This window comes from Ictalurus punctatus, chromosome 20 (genome assembly GCF_001660625.3).
Source record: "Ictalurus punctatus breed USDA103 chromosome 20, Coco_2.0, whole genome shotgun sequence".
NCBI lineage: Eukaryota > Metazoa > Chordata > Actinopteri > Siluriformes > Ictaluridae > Ictalurus > Ictalurus punctatus.
The window spans coordinates 16505250-16521028 of NC_030435.2; the positions used below are offsets into that span (position 1 = coordinate 16505250).

The window sequence follows — 15779 nt, forward strand, 5'->3', positions numbered from 1 at the left end:
TTTCTTTAGTAATGGAGTCTTGCGGGGTGAGCGTGAGCAGTGGAGTGTATTGCCTATTGTCTTCTCTGTGACGATGGCACCCGCTGCCTCCAAGTGTTTCTGAAGCTCTTTCTGAGTGGTCCTCGGCTCTTGGGCTACTCTTCTGACTCTTCTTCTGACTCCCTGGTTAGAAATCTTCCGAGGAGCTCCTGTGCATGGCCGGTTGATGATGGAGAGATGTTGCTTCCACGTACGGATAATGGCCCCAATGGTGCTTACTGGAGGATTCAGAAGTTTTGATATATGTCTGTATCCGATTCCATCAATATGTTTTGCAACAATAAGGTTCCGAAGGTCTTGGGAGAGCTCTTTGCTTTTACCCATCATGAGATGTTTCTTGTGTGACACCTTGGTAATGAAAAGCCTTTTTATAGACCATCAATTTACTAACCCAGCTGATATTAATTTGCACAGAAAGGGGGTATAATTACTTTCTAACTACTTATGGATGTCAGCTGGTTCCTTGCCTTTCCTTGCCTTGGAGAACTGCTTTTTCTTAGTGTGTTCAATACTTTTTTCCTGTGTCATTCCACTTTATTACACATAACTTTATTTATGGACTTTATTTATTTCATTTGAATAACCTCATTGGAAATATATTTACTGAAAGAAATGGTGACCTGTTGAATACTTATTTCCTAAACTGTAAAGCATTTGTGCAGGTGCGCCAATTAAAGTGAGTCAGTGAGTGTATAGAGTACATTTCAACATAAATAAACAGTGTGGATTTGCTGTGTTTGTTAAGTGTGCATTAAGTGCAAGTGCTGTAGTGAATTACCTGTGAGGTATGTAGAGTGTTTAAAAATTTGTCTTTTGTGCAAGTATGCATTTTTGATGTCCACAACAACATTAAGTACATTAGAAGACCGTAAAATTAGTGTAATTGTTCCTTATAATAATAAGCTAATTGTGCAGTGGAAGCAGTAGCACAGTTAAGTAAATTAAATGTTTTCAAAAGAGTTTGAACCAAATAACACATTGTTGTCTTTTTGTCAACCTTGATCCAACTGTCTAACCATCACAATGACCTGCAAAGTTGTAATCAATCAAATGACCACAAGAGGGCAGACCGTCATTAAATATTATTATTTTTTATTTATTTATTACCTACTTTTTCATTTATTATACAAATGATCCAATGATTCTATTAAGTATTATACTATTCCTCCCTTGATAAGTGCTTATTTAATGTATTATATAAATTACATGTTATGTCTTTATTAGATTACAAACATTTAAAAAGAATTGAATGAATTTCAAGTTAACAGAAAAGAAAACTTCAAGTTTATTAACATTAAATAAGACTAAGACCTTTGGCCCTAAGACTATAGGGCCAAAGGTATGTGGACACCCCTCTTAATGATTGAGCGTTCCAGTCACACCCATTGCTAATCCACAGGTGAAAAATCATGAGATTCAGATGTAAAATTGACATGTTTCATATATAGTACACTTTTCATGTGTAAGACATGTGGTTATATTTTACACAAGATTTTATTTACATATTATTCACTTATTTTCACGTTAATTTTTCAGATATATATTTTTTTATATCTGAGGTTCGATTCCCGGTCAGGGAACCTACCAGTGTCAGTGCACTCTCAATGGCAGTCCCAAGCATGGAAAATGGGGAGGGTTGTGCCAGGAAGGGAATCCCGCATATAGCTTGTACTACAATCAACGTGCGGACGGGTGATCCACTGTGACGTCCCTGAAAAAAAGCAGGAGCAGCCGAGAGAGGGGAAGAAAATTGTTCATGTAGTCTTTACTTGCGTTCACATGTGCTGTTTCAGGTATACCATGGTGACACTCAAATATTGACATAATGTCATCAAATATTACTCACATAATCACAAATGAATAATTTAGAAGCAGCACATAAAACGTACCCTATGTGAGTACTAGATTTGCATCTGTTAGACCTCACATTTGTACCATTAGCACAGTATACGTGCCACTAAATGTCAGATAAAAGACTCATGAATTTCCTAATGAATTACTCATGAATTGTCATTTCCTTCTGTGTTATCTGTTTAAAAAATATTTTTTATCATCTCCTGAAACCTTATCCACCCTTAACCCTTACTTAGATTGAAACTGAAAACTGAAAACCTGGTTCACGCATTCATCATCTCATGCTTAGATTACTGTGATTCACTCTTTTTGGGCATTACTAGTAAAATACCCTAAATATACCCCAAAATTCACCTGCTAGAGTCCTGACTTATACCAAAAGTTCAACACACATTACACTCAATTCAATTCAATTTTATTTGTATAGCGCTTTTTACAATAGACATTGTCTCAAAGCAGCTTTACAGAAATATCAACATGGTATACAGATATTAAAGGTGTGAATTTATCCCAACTGAGCAAGCCACTGAGTGGCGACGGTGGCAAGGAAAAACTCCCTAAGATGTTTTAAGAGGAAGAAACCTTGAGAGGAACCCAACTCAGAAGGGAACCCATCCTCATCTGGGTAACAACAGTTAGTGTGAAAAAGTCCATTATAGATTTATATGAAGAAACCCTATTATTACACCTATTATTATTATTATTATTATTATTATTATTATTATTATTATTATTATCCAGCTCATGCTACATCTTGTCTCTGTAAGCTTTTTTCAACAAAAAGTAATATCCCACAGAATCCAGGCAGCAATTTGTTGTTGCTAACCACTCAGAGACATCATGAATGATATGACTTTTTTTCACAGAAATGTGTCTCAGCAAATGATAAACATGGATCGGGGTAAAGCACACAATGAAAACAATCATGTTTGCTGTGATTATAGCCACGACCCGTTTCCTTTGGTCGATAATTTCCTCCTCTGTGTGCTGATGGATGTCCTTTAATGACTTTAGCACAGTCCAGACTACATGAGCTGAACAAGTCATGATGGTGACTATCGGCAGAAGATACCCAAGAATCTCCAGAACCAATAAGAAGCTAAGGCTTATCTTATCAGGTTCTTTGAGCTCATAGCATGTCGCTAGCCGGTCTGGATACATATCTTTCCTGAATGTTGTGCTGAGTGTTATGACTATGACCCAGATTAAAGCACATATCCCACTCGTTATCCTCCTTCTCCTGACCTCTGATGCATGTGAGGTTTTGTTCTGCATAGGGAACCTGATGGCCACATAACGATGGATGCTTATGGCTGTGATGATAAAGATGCTAGCATACATGTTGATGTAATGGACACATATCAGGAATGTACAGAGAGGCATCGGCTTCATAGGGCAGTAGGTTTCGAATATGCGAAAGGGCAGGAAAAGGGTCAGCATGAGGTCTGCAAGCAGGAGGTTAAGCATGTAGATGTGAGTGTCTGTCCACTGGGGGATACCAATGAAGCACCGCAAGGCTGAGGCATTAAGGATGATGCCTAAAATGAACACAGGTGTGTAGGCCACACGCTGGAAAATAATAAGTCCCGCTTCAGGCCCATTCGGTACCAAACTGCAGTTAAACACCATCGCCTAAGACAAAGCAACCAGAGGAGAGAAATAGAACAAATGAAAGCAGTCAAGTAAGCATCATAAGCAATAATGTTTCATCAGGAAACCATTATTTTAATTGGGCCTTGGAATTGAATTATTCAAAATTCACATATGTTGTCTTTATTTATTTATTTTATTCTGTAACAGTGATTAAAAAAAAAAAAATGTAGTGAAGTTGAACACAAAATATACATTAAACAATCAAGTAAAAGTAAATGTATTATAATTTATCCATCCATCCATCTTCAACTGCTTACTCCTTTTCAGGGTCACGGGGAACCTGGAGCCTATCCCAGGGAGCATCGGGCACAAGGTGGGGTACACCCTGGACAGGGTGCCAGTCCATCACAGGGCACACAATCACACACATTCACACACTACGGACACTTTAGCCGGACACCTATCAGCCTACCATGCATGTCTTTGGACTATGAGAGGAAACCAGAGTACCTGGAGGAAACCCCCGCAGCACGGGGAGATGCAAATACATGCAAACTCCGCACACACAGAGCCGCGGGAACCCCGACCCTGGCGGTGTGAGGTGAACATGCTAACCACTAAGCCACCGTGCGCCCGTATTATAATTTAATTAAACTCAAAAAACTACTGTAACTAGAGTACAGTACATATTGTCCATTACTTTCCACCCATGGTGGAATTACATTATATTGTATTATATTGTCCATTACATTCCACCCAATAGAACCATGATGGTTCTATTTTCACCCTTTAGATTTTAGATTTAAACTGTGGTCCTCAAGGACTAATTTTTTTTTTTTTTTAAATGGGAAGCATGCCCATGGAGACTATACTTGCAGGGCCAAGAGATTTGTTGAGTGCCACAGGACATGACATACTGCGGGCCACCACATCTTTTAAAACTCATGCAATGTCATAGGGCAGCTGAACATGCTTGGAGGAGAACACAAATTGACCTAAACTGAATACATTAACTCAAAGAAGCTGTTATTTATTAGCATCACTCTGCTTGGTAGAAGAGAGAAAGAGGCTTGTGAGGGAACTGTTTATAGATGTTTACAGCTATTATAATGTAAGCTATAGTTAAGGAACTAACTTTTTGCAGACATTCCACAACAATAAAACATTTCAGAGTTATTGTTTTTTATGTTAATTAGTTAAAAAGTCTTTAAATAATACATTTAAATTTACTCATTGTTACTGTTGCCAAATTATTGTAGTATAAGATGGATAAAACATATGGGATGTACTGTGACGCCACTTCATGGTTAATTATTTTCCTATAACAGCAGAGCACATCATGTTTTATTCCTCAGTATTCAGGCCACAGCTAATTTGGGGTCTACAGTGCTGTGAAAAAGTATTTGCTTTGATTTCCTCTGTTTGTGTATCTCTCTTATTAAATTGTTTCAGAAATTAAAACAAAATCTAAGATAAAACAAAGGCAATCTGAGTAAACACAAAATACAGTTTTTGCATGATGATGTTATTTACTGAAGCAAAAAAAATTATGCAATACCAACTGGGCCTGTGTGAAAATGTATTTGCCCCATAGTTACTAATTCCCCAAATCTATGAAAGTGCATTCATAATGGGGTTCAGCTGGACTAGACACAACCAGGCCTGATTACTTCAAACCCACTTCAAATCAAATCAACACTTAAATAGAACTTTTTCAACAGCATGAATTTGGTTAAAAGGTCTTACTCAGTAACACACTATACCAAAATTGAAAGAAATTCCAGAAAAAATGAGGAAGAAGGTGATTGAAATACATCAGTCTGGGAAGGGTTCCGAGCTATTTCAAAGGTTCTGGGACTCCAAAGGACCACAATGAGAGCAATTATCTCCAAATGGAAAAACTTGGCACAGTAGTGAACCTTCCCAGAAGTGGCCGACCTTCCAAAATTCCTCCAAGAGCACAGCAACTACTCATCCAGCAAGTCACAAAAGGACAACATCAAAAAACCTACAGGCCTCTGTTGCATCAATAAACTGTTCATGACTCCACTATCAGAAAGGCACTGGGCGAAAATGGCATCCATTGAAAAGTGGTGAGGTAAAAACCATTGCTATCCCAGAAGAACATTAAGGCTCATCTGAATTTTGCCAAAACACACCTTGATGATCCTCAAACCTTTTGGGAGAATGTTCTGTGGACTGATGAGTCAAAAGTGGAACTGTTTGGAAGACAGGGGTCCTGTTATATCTGGCATGAAACAAGCACAGAATTCCACAAAAATACCATCATACCTACGGTCAAGCACAGTGGTGGAGTGTGATGGTGTGGGGATGCTTTGCTGCTTCAGGACCTGGGCAACTTGCAATAATTGAGGGAAACATGAATTCTGCTCTCTACCAGAAAATCTTAAAAGAGAATGTACGGTTTTCAGTCTGTAAGTTGAAACTCAATGCACAAATGGATTATGCAGAGAGACAAAATGATCCAAATCATTGGAGTAAGTCCACCTCTTGGTTCATGCTCTGGATCAAAAAAAAGCTAAATTAAAGTTTAGTGTGGCCTAGCCAAAGTCCTGAACTAATTCAGATGCTGTGCACTCGAAAACCAGTGTGGCTAAACTTAAGCAGTTCTGCAAAAAAGACAGGGCTAAAGACAGCACTTCCCCCACAGCGCTATGAAAGACTGATCTCCAGTTATCGGAAGCATTTAGTTGCAGTTATTGCTGCTAAAGTTGGCACAGTCAGATTTTAAGTTTAAGGGAACAATTAGTTTTTTCACATGGGTGATAGGTGTTAGATAACTTTTTTTTGCTTCAATAAAATAGATTTAAAAAAAATAAAAACTGTATTTTGTGTTTACTCAGGTTGCCTTTGTTTTATGTTGTATTTTGTTTGAAGATCTGAAACTATTTCGTATGAGATATACAGAAACACATATGAAAAATGTTTTTCACAACACTGTATGTAAATCTAATAATTCTTGCCCTTATCATGTTTAATCTACATTTAAATCACAGTTTAGTGCTTCATCTGCATTACCATGTTTGCATAGTTCATTATTTGATGATTAGTACTTCAGCAATTGAATAGGACTGTACAGTAGCATACTGTAGGATTGAAGTTAAAAGGGATGTGCACTGAAGTCAATGTAGCTCATTACAGTTCCCACGTAATAAACTGGAAACTGCTGCAACTTCATTTACTCCTGTGGTGAAAATAAACGTGTACCTATATGATGACATGATGATGTGCAGCATTACACCATGCATATTGTCCTTTATGTTTCATTGCCTGCTCAAACACTTTAGACTTAAACTGCTGCACTCATTCCAGGTGGATGAATTAGAAATAAACACTCATTATAAACGCGTTCCCTCAGACTGGCACTCTTACCACAGTCACTAATGATTTGATGGCGTATGGCAGAAGCATCGCACGCTCTTCTCACGCATTGTCACACATTATTAAATAAATTGTTCAGTCTTATTAGACAGCAGTATATCATGTAGAAGATCAGACCTGTCTGATCTTAAATAAGTGCAAAATAGACAACTGTGTGACAGAGTTAATTATGAATTTATGAATTTGTTAGTTATGAATATGAATTTGATACTGTCTGATAACATTGTTAAAGCTATTTCATTTCACACTATTACATTCTTGTAATAATTTTTCTTTCCTTCTATAACACATTTGGATCAAAATTTTGACTTACCATTGTGCACGGCTGACTCTGCTTTTCTCACAGCTTAGAACTACAGAACAGTTTTGAAACACCCCACAGGATCAAAATGGAAACATTGTGTAAATGAATATGGGTAATACAGACAGCTAACCTTCCATTTAAAACAAACAAAAACTTTCCGTTACTTTGTGGTAACGTTTCCGTCAGTGTAGATATGGCTTTGTGGTTTTTCACTTTAAATTACTAGTGTCTAGTCACGTATTATGTGTGAAAGTGTCACTGCTTTGCATCTCACTTCCCCTTTGTCACTGACAAGTGCATACCCTCACAATCTTACAGATCTGTGATACTAAGAAGTGTATACCAAAAAGGTAGTAAAATCTAGGAAAATATGAATATGGTGACTGTTTATATATTATGAATTTGTAATTATACAATATAAGCAGGCCTCGTTATGATAAAACGTAATTAACAGAAGCGTTAGACCTCCAGGGCCAAAAGTAAGACATGTGGTTAATGTAATGAGTCCAGAATCCCCCCATGCTACGCTAATGTCTCCATTGCATAAATGGATCAAAATCCATTTTGGAAAATGGTCATAAATCTAATCTGATTCTATCTTAGTCATTTGAATGTTGTGTTAGTGATGTGGTTATTTGATGAATTGTTTCCCAATACAGTTGAACTTATGAGCTTAAGAGTTATGTGGGATGTTGCAGCTAGTAACAACTAAAACACTAAGATGAACTGGCTACAACCAAAACAATAAGACAAGATAACTTCAACCAAAACAGTAAGATGAAATAACTACAAACAAAACAATAAGACAAGATAACTTCAACCAAAACAGTAAGATGAACAAGCTACAACCAAAACAGTAAGCTGAACTAGCTACAACCAAAACAGTAAACTGAACTAGCTACAACCAAAACAATAAGACAAGATAACAGTAGACATGATGACAGTAAGATGAACTAGCTGTAGTGTACTTGGTGTAGTGTGTGTTATTTGATACAAAGTAAATAATTGTTAGGTAGCTAGCAAGGACAAATGCTAGTCATAGTTATATCTGGGTAATGTTTACTAGCAATTACAATTTAGCCTAAAACTAACTATTAGCCATAAATAGGAACCTAGGGGAGGCCATTTTTGTGCTTTTGAAAGATTGTTTTTAGAAATTGTTGGAATTTCCTTTAAAGTTCTTTCAAGAAGCTGCACTTCATTCAAGTCTTTTCTGTTCTCACATTTTCAAGGAAGTGTCACAACACAGCAGGAATCTAATGTCCTAATGTCTAACGTTGAGTTCTGTTCACACTGGCAATGAGAAGGTGCGAGGCTCCCTCTGTTGGTGGTAGACTTTTGTACATTTTCATGTTGCCTTTTTTCACATTGCTAAGCAACAGTCTTGGCCATGAGAAGCTCTGTGTCAACAGTGCAATATAGTCCCACGACTGGGATTGAGAATCACTAAAGCACACTAAACACTCAGTGATAAACCAGAAAGGCCAATAGGTCACGCCAGACACTGTTCTAGTCAAGCGTTTAGTCAGGAGAGAAATCTCGTGGGTCTACAGCAGATGAAACTCTATGGAAATAACAAAATATTATGTGAAGTTGAAAACATTTGTTTTTGTTGGGTAATGAATGTATCACAGTAACAATGATGCATCCATATATACTGTATTTGGAATATCATATTAACAAGCTTTTATGCTAAAAAAAAAAAAAATGCTTTCTTTCTTTATTTCTTTCTAAGATGTTCCACATTTTAGATGTTATATGTCACAATTACCTTTTTTCTCCTGAAGCAAACAATTCTTACTCATTCTATGACAAAATTGCACTCTATTCCATCTTTCCATATCTAGAAAAAAAATCAGGAGAAGCATACAGCATGGACAAAAGATCACAGCGTGGAGCCTTGGTAAATAAGGTAGAAAATTGAGAGAAATATTAGGTGACCGACTGTGCCATGTCCCGACCTGCTTATGTCCCTTTTATGGGTCACTGTAACACAGAGAATAAAAAACAGTTACAGTGAATGAACAACAGGCATTCTCAGGACATGATGAAGTTGGGCTTTGGGTAAAGAGTAATTTTCTAAGTGTGTCAGTATGTCAGTAGCTGAAGCTATAATTGAGGAAAAGGGCCTACTGTATTCATCCCATTAATGAGTCACTAACTAATCTCAGGAATGTTAGAATGATGAACGACCCTGACCATTCGAATGAACCTTCTTAGCTCTTGTGAATTAAATTACATTAGGACCATTTACATAAATTGTACCTTGGTCAATAAAAACTGGACCTGTACAATATTATTTTTTTTCTGATAGTGATAGTTTAGGTACTTCTAATAGGTTCTACATGATATTGTGAAGCAGTTCACATTATGATTATCTCCAAAATGACAGGTCTTGTGGGGTGTTCCCAGTATGCAGAGGTTAGTATCTACCAAAAGTGTTCCAGTGAAGGACAGCCAGTGAACCGGCAATAGGGACATGGGCACCCAACGCTCACTGATGCGCATGGGGATTGAAGGCTAGCCCATCTGGCCCTGATCCTACAAAAGAACTACTGTAGAACGAATTGCTGAAATTTGCATATGGGGTTGCATAGCCACAGACTGGTCAGAGTGTTCTTGCTGACCCATTTCCACCCCTGAAAGCACCTCAATAGGTATGTGAGCAACGGAACTGGACCATGGAGCAATGGAAGAAGGTGGCCTGGTCTGATGAATCACATTTTCTTTTACATTGTGTGGATGGCCGTGTGTGTGTACATCGTTTACCTGGGGAAGAGATAACACCAGGATGCACTATGGGAAGAAGGCAAGTGTGATGTTCTGGGCAATATTCTGCTAGGAAACCTTTGGTTTTTGCATTCATGTGGATTTTACTTTGACACGTACCACCTACTTAAACATTGTTGCAGACCAAGTACACCCCTTCATGGCAACAGTATTCAGTAATAGTAGTGCCCTCTTTCAGCAGGTTTTTGGAATATGACAAACAGTTCAAGGTGTTGACTTTGCCTCCAATTTCCCCAGACCTCAATCCAATCAAACATCTGTGGGATGATCGAGTACCTTCAGAGGTCTTGTGGAGTCCAAAACTCAACAGGTCAGAGTTGTTTTGCTGGCACAAGGGGAACCTTCAGAATATTAGGCAGGTGGTTTTACTGTTATGGTTGATCAATGTATAGTCTCTAATATTTGTGTAGTTACACATGCAGTATACATGCAACTACAATGTAACTTCTAAAGATATATGCACTGTTACAGATTTTTTATTATTTATTTATTTATTTATTTATTTATTAAAGACTAAAGTGTCTTATTAAATTAAACATTTAAATGTATTAGCTTCCATTTAGGCTCAGGTAAATACACAAGCCTAGCATGAAAAGCTATTTGGTGTATAGGTTAGTGTCATAGTATTTTTTTTTACTTATTCACTCATCAGAGAGTAATGTGAAATAAAACGGTCTTAGACTTCAGTGCAAAGTTTGCATAGTTTGTTTTTCTCTATTTTTCTTCCCAATTTTAACACCTGCCACCAGCCAGCTCTCCCTAATCATATGACAGATACCAACTGAAAAAGGTGACTAACACCTGCTTCTTACAATAAACATGAAGCCAGGCAACCACATCTTTTCGACATTTTGCTTATGCTTCATCACAGAGTATTGTAACATACTCAAAGGAAAGCACTCTTAGGAAAACTTTCTCTCCTGTCAATCCCACAGACACTAGCCAATTTCAGGCATTTGTGAGCTCACATATGCAAAAAGGGTAGATAGCTCTTTCCTCTTCTTCATACATGATACCCATGATTGTCTAGTGTCACTATCTAAATAATGCTTTGAGCAATATGTTATGGGCTCATGATTGCCTTACATATTATTAGGTTATTATTATAAAGGAGGGACTGAGGAGCCTAAACACAGCTAATAGACTTACCACATGTTATGTTCTCTGATTGTTTCAATTTTAGGAAATTTTGGTTCAACAAAAGTTTGATTTGTCCTCCCCGCATATGTATGTAATTGCCTTGTAACATTTGTTAATACTCAGTGTTCAAGTACTGTTTTTGGTTAGCTGGGTGATCATGTCTTGATTTCAATATTCTTTTAATAAAACAAATGTTCATCAAGTTCAGGGGTCATTTCAAAGTGTAAACATCTCCTCTATCTTTTCCATAGGTCTTATCTGAGACCTTTACAACACTTACCTGATGACATCACTCCTTCAAAAAGAGGTAAAGGTAATAGTTATACGGGATACAAAATCATTAGAAGTCAAAGAACAGTTTTAGCGTTTTAACAGTTTTGATGCTCCTTTGCAATTCGCAAAATGATCCCTTATGTGTACTCAAATTATTTGACAGTTGCCTCCACAAGTTCAGATATTTTTGCCATGCATCTATCATTATAAAAACAATTGATCACTACAGTTAAAAGAAAATAGTAAAGGTAATTAAATTTGTCAACTTAAAGTAACCTTGTTTAAAAGGTAGAGCAAAAATAATTCTGGATTGAATGCTATAGCAAAGTCATGTCAGGTATCATGCTGCTTAAATGTTTAACATTAGTCTTCAGTAAGTGCTTTATCCTTGTCAGGGTCATGGTGGATCCAGGGAACAGTAGGTATGAGGCGGGAATACACCCTGGATGGGATGTCAGTCGTGGTGTCACTGTGCATACAAGCATTCACACACTTATTCATATCTAGGGGCAATTTAATGTCGCCAATCAATCTTCGGGCATATTTTTGGGAGGTGGGAAGAAATCAGAGAACCTGGGGGAAACCCACATGCATGTGGTCCAGATCAAACCCTGGACCTGTGCAGTGACAGAGCTACATTGTGGCAAACTGTTGCCACAAACTTGGCAACCCACAAATGTACAGGACGTCTTTGTATGCTGTAGCATTACAATGTTCCTTCACTACAACTAAGGGACTGGGCCCAAACATACACATTGTAGCATATTTAATGGATGCCACATACACCTTTCACATACAGTAAATGGGATCTTTCAGCTGTCTAGCAGTTCCTGCACGAAGGTCAATACTCTAGGATCTGGGCAGGGCACCAGGATCCACATGATGGGACGTACACCATTCATGGAACCTGAGAGCATACAAGACCTGAATACAAGGCATTGCATTCAGGAGTGCACAACCTGCACTTCACTCTGAAAGACCAAACCCACAGTCGGCGGTAACCTTGTGACCTAATCTTTCTGTCCATTCGGGACAACAGATCTATTTGGACAGGAAGTGAGAACAGTAAGAGAAACCAAGGTCTTGCTGGCCACTTCAGTGCCAAAAGTACATGATGAGGAAGGAGTCCATGTTGACAGTCTCTCTCTTATAGACCCCTGGGCTACAACTTGTACCCCCTCAATGAGATGAAGACATGTCTCTGTCTGTGGTATTTGGGGACTAGCTGCAGGCTAATAACCCACTTATGAATGTTCCTTAATTTCAACAGTATAAAGGAACTACTGTTGCAGCAGAGAGTGACTCGAGCGTCTCAGGATGGCACTGTTTATAATTTCCATCCTTCCAGTGCTTTATTAATACATTATTTTTCTGAATTCAGTTTAATTCAACATAGGTCATCAAGTATAACATTGTGAAAACAGAAAAATGTAATTGAATATAATTTGTCATTGTTTATATATAAAGATTTACAGTAGTCTAAGGAAAGGTTTGATGCAACCTGGTCCCTGTTTTTTGGAAGAAAAATAAAAATCTGGATATCTGATAAGATGCATATTTGGCATTTTATTATGCTGGCTTATGTTGACCTACGTCATGCATCATGTTCACAGACTTAGTCACTGAGCTAAATGATTCAGTGATAATAGCATCTCATGATGGGATGGCTTTGTACAAAGGTGCAGAATGGCCCAGAAAATGCAGGAAGCATTAAATGTCAGTATTACTGAATATAGCCAGGCCTTCATATGACATCCTGGGAGTTTAGGGGCTGAAGTTTAAGCCAAATTTGAGTCAAAAACATCAGGAATTCAGTGAATGACTAATGACTCATAATTGCATGAAAAGTCTACACACCCCTGTTAAAATGGCAGGTTTTTGTAATGTAAAAAATTCAAGTTGAATCATGTCAGAACCTTTTTTGTGAAATTGCAACATATAAAAATCAAGTGACAAACAATCATAAATTTTTTTGGGGGGAAAAGAAAACCCTAAAATAGCCAGCTTGCGTAAGTGTGCACTCCCTTTTATAATGGGAATGGGAACGTGAATGTGACAGTGCTCAGAATCAACCAATTACATTCAAACTCATCTTAAATACTAATTAGTATACACCTGCCATCAATTAAAGTGACTGATTACCCCCAAGTAAAATATAGCTATTCCTATAGGATTTTCCTGACATCTTCTTGGTAAAACCCAACTGGAAAAGCTATGGGCTGCAAAGAGCTTACAAAGCAGATACTGTATGGAGTCTCACTGTTGAAAAATATCAATCAGGAGAGGGTTACAAAAATATTCCAAGGCATTAGATATAGCATGGAACACTGTAAAGATAATAATCAACAAGTGGAGAAAATATGGCACAACAATGACACTACTAAGAATAGGACGTCCCTCTAATTTTGATGAGAAGATCAGGAGAAAACTTGTCAGGGAGGCTGCCAAGAGGCCTACAGCAACATTAAAATAATTTGGTACTGGTTTCTCTCTATATGTGACAACAATCTTGCAAATTCTTCATTTGTCTTCATATGTGACAAGACAGAAGACTCTTTTAACCAAAAAAACAACAACAACATCCAAGCCTGGCTAATTTTTTTTAAATATACAACCAATCTCCTAAAATCATGTGAAATAATGCGTTATGGTCTGATGAGACAAAAGTTGATTTTTTTGGCCATATTAACAAAAAATATGTTTGCCAAAAAAAAGAAGAAAAAAAAAACACAGCACATAACCAAAAGAACATGATTCCCACAGGGAAGCATGGAGGTAACTGCACCATACTTTGGGCTGTTTTTCAACTGGAACTGGGGCTTTAATCAAGGTGGAGGGAATAATGAATAGCTCCAATTGGAGCTATTACCAGTAAATTTTGGCACAAAAAATTATGGCTTCTGCTAAAACACTTAAGATGGAGAGGAATTTCACCTTTAAGGCGGACAACGACCAAAAGCGGACCATCAGTTCAATAAAGGAATGGCTTATCCAAAACAAGTTCAAGGTTATGGAATGGCCCAGCCAGAGTCCAGACCTAAATCCAATGAAAAATCTGTGGGGTGACCTGAAGAGGGCTGTGGAAACAAGATGCCCAGCCAATTTGACAGAGTTTGAATGCTGTTGCGAGGAAGAATGGCAAAAATTTTGCTAGACCTTTTAGATCCACTGTAATTAAGTAGAAATCATGTTAAATATAGATATGACAATAAATATCACAATAAATATAGTACTACAACATTGCTGTGCAAGTGCAATGTAGATGATATGGAACAATATTCAGTGTTGTAATTTGTCCTCCACTCAGATTGTGGTATGTTGTTACTGGCCAAATTGTGACTACTTTTTAGTCAGCACTTTTATCTCTCTCTCTATTTTTTCTCTCTATATCATTTTAATTAAACTCGGTACTTCCTATATTGCTATTGAGAGATAAGAATTATACATGCTTTATTAGTATTCTACCTCTTCCTAGTCTTAAATATACCAAGTGAGACAGAATGAGACAGCAATATAAACAGTGCATAATTACTCTGGATTGGCAATATCATACACAGCAGGACTTCATGTTGACTGCTCAGTGACCCCCAGGGAGCTGGTGAGAGCTGGAGAGAAGAGTTATTAAAAATGCAGTGAAAGATGATCCAAGAATGAGGAACATTTAATATAGACTTAATGGAGAAAGGCATTGTTTGTTTGGATAGACATGGATAAAATAAGTAGATTGGTAACCATGGCAATGGAGAACATGGAGGATGGAGAGCATGTATAAGGACAGGGATCTTAGAGAAGGATAGATGGTGATGCTAAAGGGAAACTGGGAGAGATGGCATTCAAAGAGAGGAGTGAATTAGAAGAGAGGAACAAATAGAAAAAGAGAGGATTTGATGTGTGGTGAAGAGAAAAAAAGAAATAGGCATAAGGACAGGCAGAAAGAGACAGAAAGGGGAGGTAGGAAGCATGAGAGAGAATGAGAGAGTGCCTGACCTATGGTGAAGAGTAAAAGAGGAGGGAGGAATGACAGCAGAAGTAGGCCACCAGGCCAGATAGAGAGCAGTGCAGTCCCTGTAGAGGAGAAGAAGAGAAATGGAATGAGATGCTTGATGATTTTTTAGTTTGTGTTTTGATTAAGTTATCTATCTATCTATCTATCTATCTATCTATCTATCTATCTATCTATCTATCTATCTATCTATGTTTGCTTATCTCTGTAGGTATATAGGTCAGTCTGATATGGCATCTGACGCTGACTCATCTGAGCCATGGCATGCACACACACACACACACACACACACACACACACACACACACACACACACACACACACACACATGCATGCTTGTCTGCTCCCTCGTTACCATGGCAGCGCCACCTTGGAATTATT

The 15779-nt window shown here is 37.7% G+C and overlaps 1 protein-coding gene across 1 annotated transcript; it reads right to left on the reverse strand.

Moving 5' to 3' along the window:
- Positions 1-1170: 1170 nt before the first annotated feature.
- On the reverse strand, positions 1171-7402 carry gpr35b (G-protein coupled receptor 35 b). Its single transcript, XM_017495053.3, has 2 exons — positions 7202-7402; positions 1171-3525 (listed from the first exon to the last, which is right to left on the reverse strand). The coding sequence occupies exons 1-2, from the start codon at positions 7202-7204 to the stop codon at positions 2641-2643; spliced, it is 888 nt and encodes a 295-aa protein (XP_017350542.1). The 5' UTR covers positions 7205-7402; the 3' UTR covers positions 1171-2640.
- Positions 7403-15779: the final 8377 nt, after the last annotated feature.